The 25,248-nt window shown below is 45.3% G+C and overlaps 1 protein-coding gene across 2 annotated transcripts in view; it reads right to left on the bottom strand.

Moving 5' to 3' along the window:
- Nucleotides 1–354: 354 nt before the first annotated feature.
- Pde6a (phosphodiesterase 6A) overlaps nucleotides 355–25,248 on the bottom strand; it is a 70,214-nt gene continuing 45,320 nt past the window's right edge. For both annotated transcript variants that reach the window (XM_027949327.2, XM_071612246.1), the window contains 12 exons: nucleotides 24,849–24,914; nucleotides 24,496–24,642; nucleotides 23,465–23,572; nucleotides 20,714–20,823; nucleotides 18,957–19,044; nucleotides 18,688–18,788; nucleotides 18,227–18,334; nucleotides 6,247–6,310; nucleotides 5,873–5,947; nucleotides 4,238–4,321; nucleotides 2,099–2,246; nucleotides 355–431 (listed from right to left, as the gene is read on the bottom strand). In XM_027949327.2, coding sequence (XP_027805128.2) covers nucleotides 355–431; nucleotides 2,099–2,246; nucleotides 4,238–4,321; nucleotides 5,873–5,947; nucleotides 6,247–6,310; nucleotides 18,227–18,334; nucleotides 18,688–18,788; nucleotides 18,957–19,044; nucleotides 20,714–20,823; nucleotides 23,465–23,572; nucleotides 24,496–24,642; nucleotides 24,849–24,914 — 1,176 coding nt within the window. The remainder of the gene's footprint in view (nucleotides 432–2,098; nucleotides 2,247–4,237; nucleotides 4,322–5,872; nucleotides 5,948–6,246; nucleotides 6,311–18,226; nucleotides 18,335–18,687; nucleotides 18,789–18,956; nucleotides 19,045–20,713; nucleotides 20,824–23,464; nucleotides 23,573–24,495; nucleotides 24,643–24,848; nucleotides 24,915–25,248) is intronic.

The raw sequence follows: 25,248 nt of genomic DNA, 5'->3' as shown, positions 1-25,248 counted from the left end.
GCCACAACCCCAGCCCTCAATTTATAATTTTCTACTTTTGAGAGTAACCAAGAACTTGTATAATGAAACATTAAACAGAAGTATAAGAACAAAAATGACTCTATGCAAGCAGGTGAACCTGGAATCTAATTGATGTCTATGAAACTTAGAATATTGGTTTTAGCTTAATGGACAATTCTCAAGGCTAGAAAACAAAAATGTTCAAAACCCACTAGATGAGATGTAAATGGATTGTCCATCATCACTCAAATCCCGCGACGCTTTCACTTTTCAAGGTGTGTGACTTTCTGATGGCTTGGGTGACCTCTTTCCTTGAATAGATGGTGCCATTCTGACCAGCAGTGGCCGGAGGTGCTACTGGATGCAGCAGGACTTGGATGCAGGTGCACCCCCAGGGTTAGGATTCCCTGCAGGCTGGTTTCCGGAGGCTGCTGTAATCAGACAGGAAAGAGATCATGACAGATTAAAAGGAGGTTGCAGCTGGTCTGGTGGAACACACCTATAATCCCAGTGGCTTGGGAGCCTGAGGCAGGAGGATCATGAGTTCAAACCCAGCCTCAGCAATTTAGTGAGACCCTGTCTCTAAATACAATATAAAAACAGCTGGGGATGTGACTCAGTGGTTAAGCACTCTGGTTTGAGGCTGCAGTGGGCTTCCCCTTTGACCTGGTTTGTTCTAAGAGTTGAAAACTCAAAGGCTTTAGGACACCAACAGATAACCACACATGCAGAAGGCAAACCACATGTAAGTGGGTGGCACACACCTGAAATCCTAGCTACTTGGGAGGCTGAGACAGGAGAATCCCAAATTGAAGCCCAGCCTGGGCAACTTAGGGAGACCCTGTCTCAAAGAAATAGAAAGGACTGGGAATGTAGCTCAGTGGTAGAGCACCCCCTGGGTTCAATTCCCCAGTCCCCCCCCCCCCACCGCCGCACACACACAAATAGGACAGAGATGATAACAAATGATGATCCACATTTGGCATTAATGTCTGGGAGACACGGGAGTCGGGGGGACTAGCAACTGTGACAAACTGGAGAGACCCACTCAGCTTCAATCACTTATGCAGAAATGAAAGGCTGATGTGGCCAGGCCTTGATCTTTTAAAAAGAAAAGCTGGAAATCTGTATTTTTAAATTTGAACTATCCAAATTTTAAAATATGGATGGGAGATTCACATTAAAAATAAAATGCAGGGGCTCAAGGCATAGCTCAGTGGTGGGGCACTTGCCTAGCCTGTGTAAGGTCCTGAAAGTCTTAAGCACTTCAAATACACACACACACACACACACACGTATATATTTGAAAAAAAAAATGCAGGCCACAAGTTCACACAAACCTGCCACAAGCTCAAAAGATAATTTATGCAAATTAGAGAAAAACACTTCTTCCTCCAGAGACTTTGCTGCCATTTTCTGGAAAACTGCAATAGCTGTACGTATCTGTGATGACTGTGATGGGTAGGAGGCCCTCAGAGGTATGAAAAGAACAACTGGCAAAATCAACAGGGTGCCTCCATATTTGCAGCTGCCCATGTAGGATCATATCTCAGTGCCCAGAGCAGAGCAGAGCTGTGGACCTGACTGCGACCATGTGTAAGAGGGACAGAGTACAGATTGCACTCAGGGTGTGGCAGGGACTCAAAGCCAAGTCCTAGGAGGAGCTGATCAAAGAAATGACGAGTGGCAGTGTCACTGGGGAAGAGTTGGAGCAGACAAATCCCACTTGAAGCTGGATGGAAGCTTCAACAAAGAGGATCAGGTGAGTTCAAGGAAGACCTAACTGGCGCTGAGTGGGAGTCTCGTGTCAGGCACAGAGCCTCTGTAGTACGCACAGGCAGGATTCAGAAGGCTGGAAACATGGCCTCTAAAATCCCTTTCAACTGACCTTTCTAGATCTTTCCTTTGCCTTGGGGTGGGGTGTCCACAGCCTCAGTCAGCCTCTCTAGCTGGGAGGCCTGGAGCCCAAAGGCCTCCATCTGATAACCAGGCTCTGCCACTTAGCTGACAGTGACCACTGGCCTCAGTGCCCTCCTACACAGAATAGGGACAAAGCAGGTGCAGCAGGCTATGGATTCCTGTCCTCCCCTGGGCAGACCTTGCTGGGCCTCCTGCTGCTTCTGCTTCTCCTCCTCCAGCGCCTTCATCTTGGCCTCATATTCGTCAGCTAGCGCCTTCCACTCCTTGCGGTTGTTGGTGATCCCATCCAGCATGGGGGTGATCTCCTCATGGAAACGGGAGAATTCCTGGGACAGAGAGAGAATGAGCCTCTGGCCCAGAGGCCATGCCCCAGGGGCCCAGCCTGAGGTCAGGCACGGTTAGGAATGCAGGACACCAGAATGTGCTGTCTCTGGATGCAGGTGCGCCCACTGGACCTCCCATCCACGGGATCCCATGATGCCTTTCCTCCCCAGGTAATGTGCTCTGCAGAGCCTTCCCTCGGGGTGAGGGACAAGCCCTCACCAGGGTGTCTACGCCCTCCACAGCTCAGGGCCCCCTGCCTCTCTCCACCAGGAGCCCTCTGGGCACTCCAAGTCTCTGTTCCTCAGTGTCCTGTAACTGTGGGCTCTGACCCCCTAGGTAAATCAGACTCCCTATTGGACCCTCTCAGAGCACCCCTACCCCATTTTTTTGTTTTGTTTGGTTTGGTTTTGGTACCGGGGTTTGAACCCAGAGGCCCTAACCACTGAGCAACCTCCCCAGCCCTTTTTATATTTTATTTAGAGACAGGATCTCACTGAGTTGCTTAGAGCCTCACTTAGTTGCTAAAGCTGGCTTTGAACTTGCGACCCTCTGCCTCAGCCTCCCTAGCCACTGGAATTACAGTCATGCGCCGCAGCGCCCAGCTCCCAAAGCCCTTTCATATCATATCTCACTTGCTAGAAATGATTCCCCTGGCCTGCCTCACCCAGAGGCTGACACCTGGAGAGGGCAGGAACATTACAGCCTCATCTCTTGGCGTGGCCCTGGTAGACCCCAGGGTCTGGGACACAAAAATACCGTAAACATGTGCAGAATGCAATTGGGATTTTGAGATGTTGAGGTGACTCTTCAGGGTTCTTACAATGCTAAGGATAAAAAATGATGCTGTTGGGGCTGGGGTTGTAGCTCAGTGGTAGAGTGCTTGCCTAGAACATGTGAGGCACTAGGTTCAACCCTCAGCACCACTTACAAATAAATAAAGTTATCGTGTCTGTATACAAGTAACAAAAATTTTTTTAAAAAAATGATGCTGTGAGCACAGCAAATTACAGTTCATGAAGCAGTTTATTTCCTTTGGTCCTGGGAAGATCCCAGGATGTGTAAGATCCACCACTCCTGCATGTATAGGGGAGGAAACATGCAGGCGGATGGAGTGGATTTCCCTGGTAAGGACACACTACAGCAGAGTCCCCGCCAGAGCCAGCTGAGCTCAGAGATGCCTGGGTAGGTGTTTAAGCTCTGCCACAAGCTCTGTGACCTCGGGCAGGTCATTTTCAGCCAGAAATTAGAACAGGAACCGTGCCTACCCTAAGGACAGCTGTGATTACGCAGGTAAAGCCCAGACTCCCTCATTTCATCATAATACCGCTGGTAGGGCGAGTGTCAGCACGCAGCCCTGTGGACCAGGGGCCCCGTGGGTCTGCATTGCACCAGAGGGTCACTCGGGCCCTCTGGGGGTATCTGTGCATCTCCTTCCTAGCAGAAGAGGGGCTGCTAACAGAGCCCAGAGCCCTAGACTACTGAGTCTGCCTCATGGCTGGGTCCAGGGAAGGTGGACCTGGCATTGCTCATCTCTAAACTCTGTCTCTTCACCTATCATGTCACCAAAATAAAAAAATTTAAAGGGAGTGGAGAGTGGAGGTGCATTTGGAAGCAGTGGGTTTCTCCAGAGGGAGACTTTAACCTTGAACAAAAAATCCAAGAAAAATTCTGGACTTTGGCCTGTCACATTCCCACCAGTTTAGGAGGCTATGTGTGTGCTCTTTCCTCTTCCCCTGTCTGAAACCAGGCTGAATCATCTGGCCCCCAAAAATTTACTGAACAACTAAGGTGTGCTAAGCTCCAGGCTCCAGCCTGGTGACACAATCACCCTGTCCCTCTAGAGCTGCTCTGAGGTCCAAATGCCACTGGAGATGGAAAGCACTTCGTGAAGTATCCCCCCTGGTTACCTTGCTGTGTTTATTATCCCTGAAGTCTTAGGGATCCCAGGCTTAACAAAGACATCTATCTGGGTTTGAGGAAGCCCAGGGCCTACCTTGTAGACAAAGGTGCACACAAAGTCAATGAAGCCGACTTGAAGCTTAGGGAGTTCATCCGCCTTGTTTCTGTCCATCATGGGCTGTCAGGGGGAGAAAGAGTTAACAGCACTGGGCAGTAAGAGCCCACGCTACCTAATGAAGCATTCTTGCTAAAAAGAAATAAATAGGGAGGGGGGAAGATCTTCACACTAGATATTATGATAAGGTGGATGTTTTCCCCTTTAATATGCATTTACTTTCTGAAAAATACTCAACAAATGTCTCCCCTCCAAATAAATAAATAAATAAATAGTAAAAAGTTAAACAGAATTTAAATCCTAAACTCACCAAGTTTTCAGATCTGACTAGCACTTTGCAAGAAATAAGAGGGAATAGGGACCACGTCAAATAATACCCTAAGGATAAAATCTATAAAATCCAGAATGTAGGAAACTACACAACAAAAGACCTATGGTCTTCAATAAGTAAAGGTCATAAAAAAAAAAAAAAGCCAGGGAGCAGGTAGGAATGGAGAACCTACTATTGATTTAAAAGAGACTTAATAGACATAATAACTGGGGACAGTCTGTTCCTTGACTGGGTCCTGATTTGAACAAATCAACTGAATTCTTTTTCTCAATCAAGAAAAAAGAGCAGAGATTGAGGATTGGATGATATTAAAGTATAATTATTAATCTTGTGAGTGTGGTGAGGATATTGTGGTTATATGCATGTATGCATGTTTTTGTCTATATTATGATTATACACATTATTATTTTTAGTACCAAGGATTGAACCCAGAGGCACTTAACACTGAGCCATATCCCCCAGCCCTTTTTAAATATTTTATTTAGAAGGAGCTTTCACTGAATTGCTGAGGGCCTCACTAAGTTGCTGAGGCTGACTTTGAACTTGAGATCCTCCTGCCTCAGCCTCCCCAGCCACTGGGATTACAGGCAGGCACCACTGCTCCCAGCAAGAACCGCAACTCTTTTTGGCCCTCAAGGCTCCCATTCATGACCCTACCTGTTCCTCTTGCTCTCTCCTATGGGAGGCCCCTCACCCCTACACACTCTTGGTTTAGTTGGTTCCCCATGAGTGATTTGTCCCCCTCCTCTCCAAACTCTCCTCTACTTCGGAGCTCTGCCCTCAGGGTCTTTGAGACACCCTGTATCTGGCCTCCCAGGAAGCCAGCTGACTGTCCCAGCCAAGGGAACTTTCAAGTGTGTCAGGCTCACAGCTTCATGAAGTCTTCCCTTGTTCACTCTGCACTGTCAGCACCGGCCCAGGGGAGGTGGACCCCTACACTGTTGGCACTGAAAGAGTGACAAGACTCTAAGTCGTGGTGTCCGCTTCTCAGGCTCTGTGCAGCTGAGTGAGCTAAGGACACTTGCACCAGAACAAGGTCCTCCAACAGGAGGGCTCATCAGAGCACATATTGCTAGCTGCCCCCCCGCCCAGCTTCTGGAAGGAAGGCCTGTGAATCTGCATCTCTAATCTGTTCTCAGGCAATGAGGTTGAGGGCCATCAGGGACCCTCTGGGCGCCGTGCATTAGGGTAAGGTCATGCATCTCTATGCCAGGGGTTATGTCTTTGGGTCAGGATGAGATCACACGTGCCTAGCAATCAGCCAACATCCCCTGTCTACTCACAATGGGACTCTGCTGCAGCACTGTGCGCTCCAGGTCGCCTTGCTCCCAGAACTCCGCTGCCACCAGTAGAGCCACCTGCAACAGATAGACACTGTCACACACACACACTCCAGGTCAGAGCCCCAACCCCAATCCTGTCCCTGCTTCCACCCCACTTGTGTTTCCAACTTAGCAACAAAGATAAACCCACCCCTGCCCTGCCACCCCCACTTTTTATTGTCACTGGAAAAAACAGAAAGCAAATTCCTCAGTCTTGGCAGAGGTGGCTGGAGCAAAGGTGCGTGAACTCTGGGTCAGACTTGAGAGACTCCAGGCCTCATTACCTGCTGTCAGCAGGACGGGCTCCCCGCCTCTGGGTCAGGAGGGGCCCATACCTTGCTCTGCACCTCCCAGGGCTTGGTGATGGCTGAGAGATCACAGGCGGTCATCATCATGGCCCTGGGCACACAGGGGAGTTCCATCAGATCAAGGCAATTTCAGGCTGCATGTATGGGTAATTCACTGCTCTCTCTTTCTCTGTCCCCCAATAGTAGGTGACTTCACCCTGTTGTGAGGACAGAGCTCACTTCCCTATTGGGTCCTGGGTCAGGCATTGAAGTCAGACAGAGGTTTTATTCCTGCCTCTTGGTTATCAGAGATTTGACATTAAACCAGGAAACCAAGCTCCCTAAGCCTGTCTGATGATAATGGTAGTTCCCTCACAGGGTAAGTATGACATTAAATGAGACGATATATGTAAAAATCTCTGTGTAGTGCCCAGACACCGTATGTGCACAATAAAAACATATTGTGTTTTTTCTATGCACTGGGCACCATTCTAAGCACTGAATAACTATCAATTTAATTTTATTTTACTTTGTGGGGGTGGTATCAGAGACTGAACTCAGGGGCACGCGACCAGTGAGCCACATATTCATCCCTATTTTGTATTTTATTTAGAGACAGGGTCTCACTGAGTTGCTAAACACCTTGTTTTTGCTGAGGCTGGCTTTGAACTGGTGATCCTCCTGTCTCAGGCTCCTGAGCCGCTGGGATTATAGGTGTGCCCCACCACACAGGTCCATCAATTTCATTTAAATCTCATCACACCTGCAGAATCCCTCTCCCTGGCTGAGCATAAAGAGCAATGTTTCTCAATTTTTTTTTCTCATTTCTGTCCCCTGCCCTAACTGCCAAAAATCCTTTTTAGATATATATATTTTTAAATTGCCCTCACAGTGAACTCTTTTATGTGTGTGTTGTGTGTGTTGCTGGGGATTGAACCCAGGGCCTTGTGCATGTAAGACGAACACTCTACCAACTGAGCTATATCCCCAGCCCTATGAACTCTTAATTCCACAGATACAGTGTATATCTGCTCAGACAGCCACAGACCATTGTAACATCTAAGATCTTCCCCTCTTCCCCTCAAGAACCACCTTTGGCTCCACCAGAGGCTATGGGCCCCTGTTGAATAGGCATGGGGTAGAGAGCAGTAGGACCGGCAGAGCAAGGGCCCTGTGTGTGAAGGAGAGCAGAACGGGATGGGGTGGGAGAAAGGGTCCCGAGGTGAACTCTCAGCAGAGTTTCTCACTGATGGAAAGGTGGACAGGTGTTCCGACATTGGTGGAGAGAACATAAAATGAAAGGGAGGGGAGAGAAACAAAGAATTGGAGCACAAGGTGGGGCAGAGATTTGAGAAGGCATTTCAGAGAAGATAATCCAGGGCCACGTGGTGTGTACCCTGTATCTGGTAAGCAGTGGAGGGTATGAGAAGGTTCGGAGCCTACCACCATTTCCTCAGAGCTGCGCCGTAAGAAGGCGTGTTGGGAGCCCACAGAGGAAGGAGTCGAAAGGAGAAAGTGGGAAAGAAGGAGGGAGCAGCAACCCAGGCAGCAGCAGGAGGGCTACAGGGCTGACCTGCAGCAGCCCCTGTCTGCAGCAGGGAGTGCCATAGGTGAGACCTGCAGGCCGGGCAGGAGCAGAGGAGAGGGAACAGTTAAAGGAGGCTGGAGCTCTGGATTTAACTTGCTGCTTGAGTGATTTTGCAATCATTCAGCTGAACCTGGCACATTTCACAGAGGCTAGTCTGGGAGGCTGTAAGAAAAAAGTCACTCATCAAGTATTAAGAAGTTTAAATAAAATCTTTAATTACATTAGCCTCAAAAATTCACATACTTCTTTAAGCTTTCAGAAATGCAAACATTTAGAAACACCTTCATGCTTTAGAGTGACAGCAGAATACGTGGCCTATGCTTAGGGTCATGTGTCATGGACATGTGAAGCTCACTAGCAGCTAGATTAAATCAATCATGCTCAGCCATGCATGCAAAAGTCTCTGTCTTCCTGTAACTGTCATTGTTCACATATTAAGTTTAAGGATGTGGCTTTAGGGGAGCATTGGATGTTTGTTTTCCTTGACAAAAGAGATCACATGAAAAACACTCCCAGAGGTGGGGAAACGCACCCAACTGTTTTATAGACAGAGATTCAGTGTGTGCAGAGGGTTGGGGGCAGATACCTAGGTGCCAGAACAGCAAATCAGAAACCTCAGGCCCTAAAGACAGGCATTACATTCATGGCAGCACCATCGCTGAACATGAACTGGAGCCCTGGGAGCTAGGCTGGGCATGAATGAGAGGTGTGGAGGAGCTCAAAGTCACCGAAAAGAAAAAATCCAAAGGTGAGAGCCACTGGCTCAGCCCAGAGGGCATCTAGGAGATGACAGTAGAGCAGGAACTTGGGGGTGCATAGGAGCTCATAGATACAGATTGAAGCTCGAGTCTCCCCAAATTCATATAAAATTCCTAACCCCCAATGTGATGGTATTAGGAAGCGGGATCTTTGAAGATAATTCGTTTTAGATGAGGTCATGAGGGTCGAGACCTCATGATGGATTAGTGCTCATATAAGAAGAGAAAGAAACCTCAGAGCTTCCTCTTCCTGCCACGTGAGGGTACAGTCAGAGGCAGCTGTCTGCAGCTAGGAAGCCCTCAGCAAAAGCCAACTCTGGCCAGGCGCGGTGGTGCGATGTCTGTAATCCTACCAACTCAGGAGGCTGAGGCAGGAGCATTGCAAGTTCAAAGGCAGTCTCAGCAACTTAGCAAGGCCCTACGCAACTAGTGAGGCCCTGTCTCAAAACAGAAAAATGAAAAGGCTGGAGGTATGGCTCAGGGGTAGAGCATCCCTGGGTTTAATCCCCAGCAACCTCCCCCAACCCCGGAAAAAAAAACAACAGCAACAGAAGAACCAATTCAGCAGGCACCTTGATCTTGGACTTCCAGCCTCCAGAACTGGGAGAGATAAATGTCTACTGTTCAAGCCACTCAGTCTATGATTATTTTTTATGGCAGCTCAAGCTGACTATGACACTCTCCAAGATGGGGACAGAAGAAAGGATACCATGGCAGAGGTGCAGTGGAGAGCATGGGGACAGGGGACCATCAGGAGGTAGACCACAGGGAGCACCCATCTATCCATCCTATGCAGAGATGTGTGCCAGATGCCGCGTGGGGGTGAGTTTGCGTAATCCCTGCACTCCAAGAGCTTGCAGATGTGTTGAGGATCTGCACACCTAAAAACACAAGCTCTGGAGGAAAGGGGGTCCATTCTTGGGGATGACAATGTGGACCTGGGAAGTCAGGAGGGTTTCACTGATGAAGTGTCCTTTGAGCTGACAACTATAGAATGTGAATCCATTAACTTGGTAGCAACAGAATGAAGGAAAAATTCTAGATGAATTCTAGGCAAAGAGAATGCTTGGAGCCAGAGGCCTGGTGAAGGGAGCCTGGCACTGTCAGAGCGGTGGGAGGAGCTCGGTGAGCAGGAGGGAGCGATGGGAGAGGAGCCCCAGTGATGTGCAGGTGCAGCCTAAGCAGGGCCTGGGCAGAGGGAGGGGCAGGTCTGCATCTTCAGGGCAATAGGAAAAGGTACTGAACATTTGAGCAGAAGAGTGACACGGTCAGATTTGCAAAATTCCTGCAGAAGGGACTGAACATACTTGGAGAGCCCAGCAAAACAGTCATTGCAAAGTCTGGGCAAGACATGGAGGTGGTGATAGAAGTGTCCAGGTAGACATGGCATCTAAGAAGGAAGTTCAGCTAGGCACAGTGGCACATGCCTGCAATCCCAAAGAGTCACAGAAGAATTACAAATTTAAGGTCAGCCTCAGCATCTTATAGAGAGACCCTGTCTCCAAACAAGAAAAGTCTGGAGATGTAGCTCAGGGATAAAGCACTTGCCTAGCATGTCTGCAAGGCCCTGGGTTCAATCCCCAGTACTTAGGGGGGAAAATAAAGAATAAAAGCTGGAATTAAGTAAAGACACTAAAGGGCTTGGAGATGCCTGGGCAGCCACACTCTTTCTCTAGAGTTCCTAGGCAACCTGGCCCAAGACTAAACACGTTGAAGTAGGGCGACCAACACGAGAAACTGCTGTGCAAGAGTCCAGCGGCTGTCCATTGGTTCCTGACACATCAAGGGGTCAGGCGTGGACGTCAGACCACAGGAAGCTCATGACATGAGCACTCTGAGATAAAGCACCGGAAGGACCACTGGGGTTTCCTCTCATAAAACCAAGACTACAGATCAAGGGATCTCTGAAATAAGAAGGTTTATTGAGCCATGACAGATGTTAGCCAGGAAAAGGGTCAGGTTCTGGGACAAGTTCCCACAACTACCAGCAGCAGCTGGAAAAATGTCTGTAGCCAGAGTAAAGAGTATTTTTTTTTTAAATTTGGGGGATTGAAAGCTCTATAACCCACATGGGCTAGAGATAAGAGGGGTGGGCAATGTGAAGTGGGTAAATTTGGAAATAGAATAGTCTGCACGGAGATGCACTTGCTTCTCACTTGGGGATATAAGCAGAATGTGATGGCACCTTCAAGGTCATTCTTCCAAGGTTTTGAGTTATGGTTTCAATATATGTAGGAACACAGAATAGATAGGGCTTGCTTGTTTTTTGGCTGCACTGAGGATAGAGTCCAGGGACATTTTACTTGTGAGCTTTATCCCCAGCCTCTTTTATTTCCTTTTATTTATTTTGAGACAAAGTTTCTCTAAGCTGCCCAGGCTGGCCTCAGACTTTCAATTCTCTTGCCTCAGCCTCCAGAATCACTGGGATTCCAGGTGTGCACCCCCACACCTGGTTAGCAACATGGAGTAGGTATTTTGTTGTTGTTGCTGATTTGGCTGAAGTTGTTAGCTGAATAGTTTCTCTTACCTCTCCTCTCCCCCGTCCCTCACCTTGTAACTAAATTTAGGACATCTCAGAATGTTTCTGTTTATCACAATTCAATTCAATCCCAACGCTAACTACCGGGAGTTATACTCCATGGGTATAAGGGCTCAGGCCTTGAAGCCCACCCTTACTTCAGAGGCTGGCTGTGTGTCACATCCCAGGTCACCACGTATCTGTCTCTCTTGGCTACCATGTTGGGATGATGAGATCTCCATAATCCTCTTTCAGGTTCAATGATTTTCTGGATCGACTCACAGAACTCATGGAAACACTTTACTTCTCCTTTACAGTTTACTATGAGGGACGGAGCTCAGGAAAAGCCAGATGACAGATGCGGGGCAGAAGAAGGGGAGCACGCAGACATGCCAGCCTCTGTGTGCCTGCCAACCCAGAAGTTCTCCAAACTCCCAGGTACAGAGGTTTTCCTGAAGGTTTTCTCACACAGGCATGATGGCTTACACCACGAGCCATGGAGGATGACTCCATCTCTAGCCTGTCCCCTCCCTAGAGGTTGGAGGCAGGGCTGACACACCAAGTTCTAACAAAGGCCTGGTCTTTCTGGTGACCAGCCCCCATCATGAAGTTACCTAGGGTCTTGCCAAGAGTGACCTCATTAGAACAAAAGATACTCCCATCACTCAGGAAATTCCAAGGGTCTGAAGAACTCTGTGTGAGGAACTGGGGACAAAGGCCAAATGCATATGTCTTATTATATGACAGGAAGTGCCTACCACCACCTTCTACCTAAGCAATGCTGCAGAACACTCCACCTACCCCCAGCTCAAAAATCCACAAAATATGTACTGTCAGGGGAGAGACTGTGGGACACAGAAAAAGATATGCTGAGTTTCAAAAGAGAAATGCCCATGAACTGCTAGAATGCAGAAATGCCCAGAAACCCTAGAACCTTGGAGATGCAAAACCCAGCCCTCATCCTTGATCTACAACCTTGATTGCAAAATGTAACATGATTCAAGGGCAATGCACAAGCACAGGGAATATTGGCGTGTGGAGATCAGGCCATGCTCTGCTCTGAGTTCCAATCGTGTTAATAAGAATGACCACGTCTGAATTTATCATATCAATCAGAATCACATGGATGGGGGGGCTTATCAGACTCATACTGGGAAAACCAGGTCCATGAGCTGGGCCATTATCTTCTTTGAGCAGCTGAAGACCTGCGGCTCAGGTGAAGTAAACAATTCAAGGTCAGGCAACCAATACAGTGAGAGCCAAGACTGGAACCCAGGCTGTCTGGCACCAAAGCCCCCAGTGTATGACTGTCCCATTCTACCCGGGACAAAAGCAGTTCTAATTATACAACTAATGGATGGACCCCAAACTGCTCTATAGAGTGCTTCTCAGGAGATAATCAACAGTCACCCCTGGGGAGGAGGGGCTGTTCCTGGCCTCTAGTAGGAGAGACCAGGGATGCTGCTCAGCATCCCACCAGCCCCCACAGCAAAGAGTTATTGGCCCCAAATGTCCACCGTGCTGAGGTTGCAAAACCCTGCTTTCTAGATCTTCAGCATTTTGAACATGCTTAGCTTGAACATTTTTGAAAAGTGCTTACCTTCTTGTACCTCTTAAACTATTTTATCACAGGTTCAAATATTTACCAAGGGTCTAATTTATGCCCTTTATGCCATATTATAAATACTGACATTTAAAAATAAAACTGTTACATCAGTGAGTGTGATTGTGTGCGTGTGCGTGGGGGGGGGGGCGGTACAAGGGATTGAGCTCAAGGGTGCTTTACCACTGAGCTACATCCTTATCCCTTTTTATTTTTTATTTTGAGACAGGATCTCTTTAAGTTGCCGTGGCTGGCCCTAAACTTGAGATCCTCCTGGCACTGAGATTTCAGGCAAGCACCACCATGCACAGCTACATCATTCTTTAGGTCCAAAGGAATCTAAAGAGCACAGCAATTTGATAATAACCCATCATCCATGGTTTAAAAAAAAAAAAAAAAAAAAAATATATATATATATATATACACACACAAGGTCTTCTCTGTAAACTCACAGTTCTACTTGACCTCCCCCTTAGAATTTGATCCTGATATTGTGTGTGTACATTCGTATGGATATGTGTGTCTGCCTGTATGTATGCAAACATATGCCAGAGAATCTTTCACTGATACCCTTTCACACTTATCTGTAACTGAATACATTCATTAGTTGAAATTATATAATTAAGATTGTTTTCTTTGACAATAAGCCTTTAAGTGTTCAGAATTTTTCTTTTGTTATTACAAAATTAATAAAAAAATCACCAAAATATATTTTCTATTCCTATAATAATTATTAAAACTCAAAACTAGTTTGTTTTTAGGAATTTATCTTTTAATGAGATAGGATTTTCTTTTTCTTTTCTATACTGAGGATTGAACCCACCAGGGCTACCAACCACTGAGCTATATCCCAGGCTTTTCACTGATTTGAGACAGGGGTCTCCCTAAGTTGCCTTGGCTGCCCTCTAACTTGGAATCCTCCTGTCTCAGCCTCCATTGTCAGTGGGATTACAGGCATGAGTCACTGTTCCCTGCAGGACACAGTTATTTTTTAACAATCAATTAAGTAATGAACATTTTTTATCGCTAGACTGAATCAGCATCTATTTTATGCCCATTTTTCATTTTTATAAGTGTAAGTACTTAAAACCCCTGAAAATGGAGTTTAGTTATAACAACATCACTCAATTCTTTGAATTCTTCCAAGTAAACTGTTAAAAAATTATACTGTGATCATTATGTTGAATGACCTATCAGCTGACAATTCAATTATGTTTTCCTTCCATTTAATTGAAAGAAAGCTTAAGAATCTTTTATTTCTTCAATTTCTGGGAAGCACGCCATAAAGATTTAGCCAAGACTTTTCATATGACACCCCTGACATTTTCTCAGCAATACTTGGGTTAGCTGTAGACACTGAGAATGGGTTAGATAAATTAAAAATGTTAATTTTAATATATATTTGCAGTGCTTTTTAATAAAATGCTTTTATCTTATGATGAGTTTCAATTGTGTTTTCTTCAAGACTTGGAAGCTGCAGGTTTCACTTATTTAATTTATTAAAATGTTTGCCATCCAATGTCATAGGAAATGCCAGCCTTTCGCTGTCACTAAAGCAACCAGATCAGGCTTGTTTCTCTCAGAAAGAAGTTGACTTTATTTTTCAACTCAAATAAGCATGTTAGAGTGTGTCCCAATGATACTCACTTTATCTTTTTTTTAAGTTTTTTCATTTATTTTCTTTTCTATTTTTAATTCTAAGGAAGGTAGAGATAGATAGATGAACAGGTTTGTAGGTAAATTAGATAGACAGACATGAAGACAGAAGATAGAAGAGAGATAGTGGTGGCATATACTTAAAGGGGAATTTGTATCCTGGGTCTTCCTCTTCCTAGCTTTCTGCTTCCTGGCCACCGTGAGGTGAACGGGCCTCCCCTGCCATGCAATACTACATGATATATTTTGTCACTACAGCTGCAAAGCAACAGATCCAAGAGATCATGGACTAAAACCTCTGAAACCATGAACCAAAAACCAAAGCCTTTCCTCTTTTTTTAGTTGATTATCTCAGGTATTTGGTTACAGTAACAGAAAGCTGACTAAGACAGACAGCTATAGAATGTAGATAGAAGTCTGTATAAAATCAGGAGCTGCCACCTTCAGTACTTATTCTGATGTGCCTTTGCTCTAATATTATGGTCCCTGGGCAGTGATATATTTTCTGAAAGAATTATGATTATTAAAGGAACTATGATTTTAAATGAAAGATGCTGCCAACTCATCGTATATCCCAGGACAAAATCCTCCATTCTCAATACCTTGTTTTGCTTTTAAAACAACAAAAAACTTTAGGCTGGGTGCATGTCTATAATCCCAGCAATTCTGGAGGCTGAGGTAGGAGGATCACAAGTTTGAAACAGCTTCAGCAACTTACTGAGACCCTAAGCAACTTGGCAAGATCCTGTCTCAAAATAAAAGATAAAAAGGGTTGGGTATGTAGCTCAGTGGTAAAGTACTCCTGGGTTTAATCCCCAGTACAAAAAAAAGAAACCTTTAAATTAAATTAAAATTTTTAAAAGTCACCAATATTTCAAAGAATACCTCTGTTTTGATGACCCAAAGATTTTTGCACTGGGCTACAAGAAAGGGTGAAATGAAGGCTTATCATGTGGCTAGGTGGTGGAACACTTGCTTGGCATGCTTGCAGGCCCTGGGTTCCATTCCTCGTATTACCACCTAGTATCACCTATCTTCTTTTGTTAAAGTGGGAGGAGAAGGAATGCCCCACCCACTGTGCGTCTGCATTCTCCAGGTGATTAGTATTAAGAAAGAACACTGATTCCCTTAAAGCTATTGATGCCCATTCATGTTTGGGAGATTTGGGGTTCCCTTGGGAACACGTGCGTCTCAGCCTGAAGACTCCTGCTTAAGACTATCTTGCCTTTTACAACCGAAGTCCTGCCCCTGGCTTTTGAAAAAAATTGAACATCACATCTTTTATATGATATCATTTGTTTGCAAAGGTTGTATGACATTCCATTGTATGAAAGCACTGTCACTTCTGTAACTTGGGTACCAGTTGTGTACCAGGTTGTTTTCAATATTTTCTGGGAATACAAATCATGTGTGCGTACATATATACATATTTTTAGATATATATTTTATGTATATGTATACACACACAGAGACACTCAGACACACACACACATATATATTTACTTTTTTTTTTTTAAGATACTTGGTATCGAACCCAGGGGTACTTAGCCACTATGCCACCTCTCCAGCTCTTTTTATTTTTAAAATTGAGACAGGGGCTCCCTAAATTGCTTAGAGCCTCACTAAGTTGTTGAGGCAGGCCTCAAACTTCTGATCCTCCTGCCTCAGCCTCTTGAGTTGCTGGGATTATAGGTGTGTACCACCACACCTGGTGTGTATGCACTCTTTGGTGCACATGTAGGAGAATGCCTGGTGGGGAAATATGTGGGACTGAAGGGTTGAAGAGTAGGGTCATTTGCAATTTTGATGGTAATGTTCAGTTGTCCTCCATAAGGACTATGCCTCTGTATACTTCCACCATAGTGAATGAGATCGCTTGTTTCCCCTGGCTCTGGCCAACACAGTGGGTTAAATATTTTCATCTTTGCCAAGAGGAGGGGCGAGAAATTGCAACTTGCTGCAGTTCTGTTTTGAACTTCTCTGGAGTAAGGTCATCATTTTTCATTGGTTTTTTTCATCCCTCTGAAAATAAGTTTTCTGGAAACATCTGTTCATGTCTTTTGTCCATTTTTGATTGGGTTAGTCTTTCTTGAATTGTATTAACACTTTGCTGAGGAGATGAGTTCTTTTTTTTTTTTTTGTCAGAAGTGTTGCAATGTTTTCTACAGCCTATCACGTGCCTTGTGACTTTGGCCTTGAATTTCTGTGTTGTGCAGAAATTCTTAATTTTTATGCCATCAAATCTATCCACCTATTTTTATGATGTGAATTTTAGTCCGTACTTAGGAAAACGCACTCTGAAATTATTCTTTTTAATTCTTTCATACTTTCCCCATCCTGTCTCTCTCTTTCCCTTATTATTTAAAAATTCTTTATTTGTCTGGAATTTACTTTGTTGTACAGGCCACCCAGTTGTCCCAGTGCCCTTTAAGATCTTATGCTTTCTCCGTCGGTAGGAGATCCGCTTTTAGCACACGCGTGGTCTTTCAAGCGTGTTCCATTGACCTGACAACTAACCATGCCTAGGACCGACCTGCCTTATTACTGCTCTAGTTCAGAATTTTCTGATGATTTCTGCATACATATTCCTCATGAGAGTTTTGGAATCAGCTTCCTAATTCCTCCAAAGCACAGTAGGTATTTTTCTTGGAATCACTTTAAATGAATACCTAATTAGGAGAACAGATAATTTTTCCCAATCTTACAATGGATTCAATTCTTTGCTGGACCATTTTGAAATGTCTGATGGGACAGCTCCTGGTCTTCCTGGGAACAGTCCCAACCTGAACCTGCACCCTTGTTGAGTAGGAGCCGGTCATGCTGCTCCCCAGGATCAGGGGACCTTTCTAGAGGCCTGACTGGACAGCTAAAGGGCCGCAGCAGGAGCATCTTGGCCCTCCTTTCCCTGTCCCAGTGGCTGTCTCTCCTCTGTACAGAAATTTGCATTGCTGTGACTTAATCACAGCTCACTTCCACAGAAGGATCAGGGGATGAATAAACAAGGAAATGCTTCCTTGGGACCTGGTGATCCTCCCTTGAGACCCTTCTTGATTACCAACATCATTTCTGTGAACCCATCAAAGAAAAGCAGGAACCATTTGGCCTGGGCTACATATTTGCAAAAAGACCACAGATTTATACTTTTCACCTCATCATCAATCGAGATGAATCACAGAAGCACTTTGTGAGAATTGAAAGGAGATACACAAACTGAAATGCATGCACTATAAATTTTATTCAAAACATAAAACTAATTTGTGGATAGCACAACAATATGGTGGGACATTATCATATATAAAGGAACACCTAAAACATTAAATCTATATATTTTATTTATTTTTTTGGTACAGGGTATTGAACCCAGGGTGCTTTACCACTGAGTTACATCCCCAACCCTTTTTATTTTTTAATTTGAGACAGGGTCTCACTAAGTTGCTCAGGGACTCTGTTGAGGCTCACTTTGAACTTGCAATCCTCCTGCCTCAGCCTCCTGAGCAGTTGGGTGGGATTATAGGCATGTGCCACTCTGCCTGGCTCAAGCCTACATATTTTAAGTGACACATAGGTATCACACAAACCATCGATAGAATAGTATTTTTGTTGTTGTTTTATCAAAACTTGAAAGTTATATCACTTTGCCACCCAAATCCTGTATTTTACACTTTTTGTGTACAGAGAAATAAATGATGTGGTTTCTTATATTTTTAGTGCTAAAATAAAGACTAAACCTCTATTATAACTTGTGCTATTTGGTTTGGGAATAACTGCCCCCTCCCCAATATACTGGAGGCCTCCAAAATGGAAGATGTCCCAGATCTTTTAAAAGCAGCAAGATCTACCAATGCAGCCCCCCACCTCACGACCCTAGCTGTCGAGGGTCAGGGCTTAGCCCCGTTTCAACTCACATAACAATTTCCTTTCGCGTCTGCTCCAACATCATGTACTGTGTCCATTCCTGTTCATTTTCATATGTCTTAGACTGATCCACGATCTTCTGGAACATCGTCCTCTTCCTACGAAACACATCAGCTTTTTAAAGGAAGCAAGTCTTAGGTTAAGACATACCTGTGCTGCTAACACTTCTCATTTCAGATGGGGACTGATGAAATCGACACACTTAGCCAAACTAGAACAATGGCTGGGAGTGAAGACAGGCTGTAACTCAGACTGTGCCGATTTGCTATTGGATTTTAGCAAATCTCCTACCCTGGGTCTCAGTTTCCCCATCCACAGGATGAGAGGAATGATAACTCACAGGGCTATAGTGTTGAGCCTGGCACATAATAAAGATCAATTGGAACTATGTTTGTTATTGTTTTCATAATCATTGGTCTTCTTGTTATTAAAGTGAGAAAAAAATACCAACTTGAAATACAGGGCGAGGTCCGTGGCAATGATTGCGATGTCCATCATGTGGATTGCGTGCTCATGCTGTCGGCGGTTGAGGTTTTGAAAGATATTCAGGCTCTAAAGAGAAAACCAGCGGGGAGATATGAGAAACGATGCTGGCTGTAGTAAGCCACCTCCCAGTGGTCACCTTAGATGGCGGGAGTTCGTGGCAGCCTAGGCCAATGCAAGAAGGCTGCCTGGGTGTGCTCAGGCTTCTTCTGAGATGAGGCCTCAGCCCCGTCCTACCTCATCTCTCAGTAGTGTCTTGCCAAACTCCAAGTGATGTCTTTCCAAGATGGAGGACCCATGGAGCTTGGCCAGTGGGTTCTGGGATCTGAGAGAGAAAGAGAAAGAAAAAGAGGGAGGGAGGTTAAATCAACATGGAAGGGTCAAGATGGAGGTTAAGGACTTTATTATCCAGTCCCAACACCTCTAAATCTGCAAGTAGAACGGCTGAAGTTCAAGATTGAGAAGGATTCTGCACGGGTCCTTGCACAGTGAGACGAGGGAAAATTAGGACCAAACACCAAATCTCTTGGCTCTGTCTTTAGCTTTTCTCCACAAGTGATTCTGACTCTAGTCTGGCTCACGGACTCTTTAGGGAATTTGCTGAGCAGTGTAGACCCTTACCCTCAGAAAAAGTAACAAACCCATATCATACCACACACAGCTACAGAGATTTATGGATCCCCTGAAGCCATCCATTCATCCTGGCACGGGCCATGCTTTGAAGATCAGCAAAGCCCTAGTCCTCCATTCGTAAGGGGAAGCCACTGAATTCCCTCCAGCAGTGTGTTTGTTCATTTTTTAAGTGTAATAAATATTTGTTGAACACTTACTATGTGATGAGCACTATACTCCATACTTGGATTCCCACAGTGTAAACTGTAAACACAATCTTCACCCTTGGAGCAGCGTGGACTATTGAAAAAACTCAGAAGAATGAATCCTAGTGCTTATTAGTGAGTTACAGGCCTCCATTTCTGCATCAGTGTCATGGGGATAACACTAGCCCCTACTCTGTCCAGCCCATGTGGTGATCAGAAGGATCCAATGAGACCAGTTCAAGGACTGTGCTTCAGAGGCAGGCTGGAATATAAGCACTATGAGGACAGGCACTGTGTGTTCTGCTCACCATGGTACTTCCTTTGGCCAGCGTAGTTCACCAACTACATGAGAAGCATTATGAATACACGTGAACAAATGAACATTATCGGTTACTAACATCTTGGCTCAAACTAGGACGGGGAGGAGAGAGTGCGGGAGTTAATGTCCTAGTTTCCTATTGCTGTTGTAACAAACTGCCCCAGACTTAATGTCTGAAAACAGCAAAAATGGATTATCTTTCAGATTTGGAGTTCAGAAGTCTAAAGTAGTCCACAGGGTGGCCTCCTTCTGGAGATCCTAGGGGAGAATCTTCTCTCCTCTCTGACCTTCTGCCTCCCTCTTACAAGAACCCTTTGGACTCTAAGGGGTCCATCTAGACCATTCCTATACCTCAAGTTCCTTTACCACATCAGCCAAGTCCCCCTCCCACCTTTTCTTTTTCCCCCAGCCCTAAGGATTAAATCCAGGTCCTTGCACAAGCTAGAGAAGTGCTCTACCACTGACTTCCGACCCTTTAAAAAACTTAATTTTGACCCAGAGTCTCACTAAGTTGCCCAGGCTGGCCTCAAACTTGCAATTCTCCACTGAGTTGCCTCAGTGTCCCAAGTCACTGTGGTAACAGGTGTGAGCCACCGCACCTGGCTGCAAGTCTGTTTTGAATGTAAGTCAACATAACATATTTCCGTGCTCTGGGGTTTGGGATGTGAATGTCTTTAGGAGGCCATTATTCTGTCTATCATAGGAGTAGAGCTGGATCCCAAGGGCAAAAGGAAGTGGGAAGATGTGGACAGTGGGCCTTTTCCTTGGTCACCCAGCCCGAGGACCATAAAGACCTAGGTGATAAATCCTGGGGTGAGGGTTGGGGAGGGGCGGGGAGCCAGTAAGGGCTAACTCACTTCATCTGGTAGAGGTTGTTGGTGCCTCTGTGGTCAATGTCATGGCAGAAGGCAGCAGTGACCATGGCAAGGGCCTCTAGGTCAGTGAAGTATCGCTTCAGCTTTCCTGTCTGGAAGGACAATCAGAGGTACAAGTCACTCCTGTGTTGTGGGGGGCTGGAAGCAGGGCTGAGAGGGCAGATTGGGGGAAAGCCTGGCGCTGACCGACATGGTTCTGACCTTGAGGTGAGCAGAGCTTTACCACAGGCTGAGTTTTCCAGGAAGTTGGACTTTCCATACTGAAACTGGGATGATCCCAGGCAAACAGGGAGAGCTGGCCACTTATTACTAGGTGACCTTAGCTGGGTTCATGCGCCTCTGGGCCTCAGTATCCCAATCTGCACAGTGGGGGTAGAGGATGTTGCTCTGGATGATTTTTGAGAAACTTGGAACCATCAGGTTTCAGGATTTGGAAAGTTTATGAACGTGGCCAGATGGGTAAAGCAAACCTCCCAAACCTGGTCTATTGGTTTAAGCACAGCCCGGAGGAATCCTCCTTTCCTGAGGCTTCTCCACATAGTTAACCCTTGTTCCTGCTGGTGCTGGAGAAGAGGCTGGAGAAGGGTTGGGGAAGGGTTCTGGAGAGGCAATGCTGACTTTGATCCTACGGAATAAAGCAGATCTAAGCTGTGTCCTTGTCACCTCTGGCAGTGGCCTGGCTAGAATGCCTACCTCTGGGTTCCAGTACCTGCTCTGACCTGACATTTCCAGCCCTGAAGGGAAAGGAATGAGGACAGGGAATGTGAGCCCAAGCAGACTTGTGTCATGCCCTGCATGGGGAACACTTTCCAATGAAAGATAAAGGGCTGGAACCCTTTGAGCCCAAAGTACTGATACAAACGCATGAAGGTCTGTCCCCCAGAGGGTACAGTAGCACTGTTTGTCACAGCAAAGATTGAAAACAATGTCCACACCCACAATTGGGTGCTGGGTGAAGAAATCATGGTATATTTAAACAACAACAACAAAAAAAAACAGCCCTATCTCTGCATCTGTGGGCTCCACATCTGTGGATTCAACCACCTACAGACCAAAAATATGTATTTTTAAAAATCTGTCTGTACTAAACATATACTAACTTTTTTCTGTAGTTGTTCCCTAAACATTACAACATAATAACTATTTTTAATATCATTTTTTTTTCTTTCTCTTTCTTTCTTTCTTGGTACTGAAAATTGAACCCAGGGGCACTTAACCACTGAGCCCATCCCCAGCCCTTTTTATATTTTATTTTCAGACACATTCTCATAAGTTGCTTAGGGCCTTGCTATGTTACTAAGGCTGGCCTGGAACTTGTGATCCTCCTGCCTCAGCCTCCTAAATTGCTGGAATTACAGGCACACACCACTATGCCCAGCCACTTATATTTCCATTTTTGTTGAGAGCCACAGCTGAAGGGGCCCCAGCAAACTTTCAGACTGCCAGCTGATGATTGGCTCACAGCGCCCCAGCAACATCTAGCTGATTGGCTCCTCTGCGGTGATGCTCATTGGGCTGTTTCCCTGCCCTTTCAGACCACGGAGCTGCTCATTGGGGGACTTTTTTGGCTCCGCCCACGCGACCCAGCCAATCGGCCTCAAGAGCAGGAGGATTGTGGGAGGTGGAGAGGCTTGAGGTTGAGAGAGAGGCTTGTGGGAAGCCTGTGGTGGCAGGTGGGCTCTGAGGGTTTTTCTGAGGAGCAGTTTTGTTTGGAGTGTGTGGTTCTAAAAATAAAGTTCGTTTCTTTTGACAAGTGGCTCCTGAATTGTGCCCAGCCAGACTGCGGCACATTTTATTAGGTACTAAATGTGATCTAGAGATGATTTAATGTATATAAGAGGATTGTGCAGCTTATATGGAAATACTATGCCATTATATAAGGGACTTGAGCATCTGCAGATTTTAGTATGTGTGGGGAGGAGAGTCCTAGAAAAAAAAAAAAACCCATGGATATCAAGAATGACTGTTTTATGCAGCTGTAAAATTAAAACATGGATGAACCTTGAAGACATTAAGCCAGAGAGAAAAGAATAAATACTGTTTGATTCCACTACATGAAGGCCTAGAGTAGTCAAATTCATAGAGATAGGAAACAGAATAGGGGCTATCAGGGACTGCAGAATAGAGAGAGTTGCAGTTATTATTTAATGGGTATAGAGTTTGAAACAATGAAAAGTTTTAGTGTACATGTTGTATGACACTGTGAATGTACTTGATGTCTCTGAATCATACATGCAAAATTGATTAAAATGGTAAAATTGGTGTGTTGCATATAATAGAAAATGTGTTTTATATGTATGTATGCATATATAATGAAAGAGTATGATTTACCTATAAAATGGAAGAATGTGATAATATACATTTTCAAATGAAAAACAGAATAATATCCCATTGCTTATAAACAAAATAAATGGTGTGCATGTTTCTGTACGTGTGTGTGTGTGTATGCAAGTGTATACAAAAAGAAAATTTGGAAGGACTTGTGCTTTGGTTATCTCCAAATAACAGACCAGGATTGGGATAGACTGCAGCTTCCTTTCATGTTGTATTCTCTTCATTTCTTTATTCTTGGGATTCTTTTATGCATGTACTACTTTTGGAATTCTTAAAAGGCGGTAGAGGATAACAATGCTGTCACTGCCATATGGAGTCTGCATGAGGTTGTCCCACATGACCTGGGCCCACAGCCCAGGCAGATCCTCTCACCCTGCGGACCAGGCCTGCCCTGCTTACCACCAGCAAGGAGAACATGGTCTGTCCCACGTTGAAGCCGTGCCGCCAGTTGTGGTAGGTGATCTTGCGATAGCCCTTACTCAGGGAGTACATGAACCGCACCAGGGCCTGCGAATACACCCATGTCAGCGAGACAGTGCACACCTGCCCAGGTGCCCAGGGCTCTCCATTGCTAGAAGACACTAGGAGGTGGGAACTAGCAACAGATGCGGAAATGCTATGAAAGCACTTTGCTCCATGCTATGAAGATGTCTGTTGTTGCTAGAAACAAAGTAAGAGAGAATCATCCCCCTTATCCCGCGGGTCGAGCGTCCATCAGTGATTCCCAAATTGTGCCTCAGAGAGCAATTGTCCTCAGAGACACAGGTGCTTCACAGCAGCAGCAGCAGCAGCAAAAAGGGTTCTTTAATCCTGTGGTTCTCCAATTTGTGAGAACATCAAAATTACCTTGGAGGGTTTATTAAAATCGGTTCTAGGGGTGTGTGTGTGTGTATGTGTGTGTATGTGTGTGTGTGTATGAGAGAGAGAGAGAGAGAGAGAGAGAGAGAAACTTCTTAGATGGTGCTGATGTACTCTGAAGCAACACTTTGAGAACCATTACTTAATGAAAGTCTGGGAAACTCTGAAGACCATGCATACCTCCCATCCCACTGTCTTAGCCAGTCCCCATCACCCAGACTCAGTGAACACTCATAAGGAATCCTGCAGGGAAAGAGCCCTGATTAAAATGGATTTAGCCCACGTTTCCCACCCTGGTCAGATATCTATTTATTCCCTGCCTTCAGAACGCAGTGCTCAGAACCCACTGCAAGAAACCAAAGCTCTGAAGATCCCAAGTTCAGAGGAACAGCGTGTCTCTTTTCTAATAAAAAATTCAACCATGCAACATGACGACTGCTTTAAACCCCAAACACCTGAGGGCACACTCTTTTAAAGGTACTTTACAAATGGAGGGATCTTTATTTATTTTTTTCCTAAGCAAGGGGGAAAAAAAAAAACGGAAAAATCACAGATGTTTGTTTTGATCTCACCTCTTGTGGAATGTGGAATTTCTCCACCACTTTGAGCTCATAATACATCTGTATCCCACATTTCACCAGCTCCAGTTCTGTGAGGGGCAAGTCACTGAAGTGGAATTTATTAATTTCATATTTCTCTACATCTGGCAGCTCTCCCCGCTGAAAAAGGAATGGAGTCAAGGGATTAGGGGATAGGAAGTGTTCCTGGGTCCCCCTGCTACCCACCACCCTGTTTCCATCCTGGGGTCCTGGGAGGATCAGAATAGAGTGGTAGGAACACGCTTTGAAGAGAGTAACGCACACACGCTCAGGAGCACCCTGAGCAGATAACACATCAGGGCCTGTTCTGTGCTGGCTCCTCTTACCAGGATCTCAGTTAGCTCCTCTTCCTCACAGTCCCATGGCTCCTTCCCATACACCTCTCTGGTTTTCTGCCAGCCCCAAAACAGGAGAGAAAAAGAAATGTTATTATATTGAAAACTTGATATGCCTCCACTTTTCCATTTCCATTTTTCCCCTTCCTTCAAAGTCTTTGCATCAGAACCACCCACTCAAAGAAACTGCCATTCAACATTCATTGATGAGCATATTCAAAGTCACGGGATTTGGCGCTATGGAGACCTGCATCCAAATTTGAGCTCTGCATTATCAAATGCATTTGAAGCTCAGTTTCTTCACCTATAAAATGGGGATAATTAAAGCCTTTAACCAGTAAGTTAAAATTTGTGCAATCGGACATTGTAGCACATACAGCACATATCAATT

Source organism: Marmota flaviventris, chromosome 5, assembly GCF_047511675.1.
Source record: "Marmota flaviventris isolate mMarFla1 chromosome 5, mMarFla1.hap1, whole genome shotgun sequence".
In the NCBI taxonomy this organism is placed as follows: Eukaryota; Metazoa; Chordata; class Mammalia; order Rodentia; family Sciuridae; genus Marmota; species Marmota flaviventris.
This window is presented reverse-complemented; position numbering and strand designations above follow the sequence as displayed.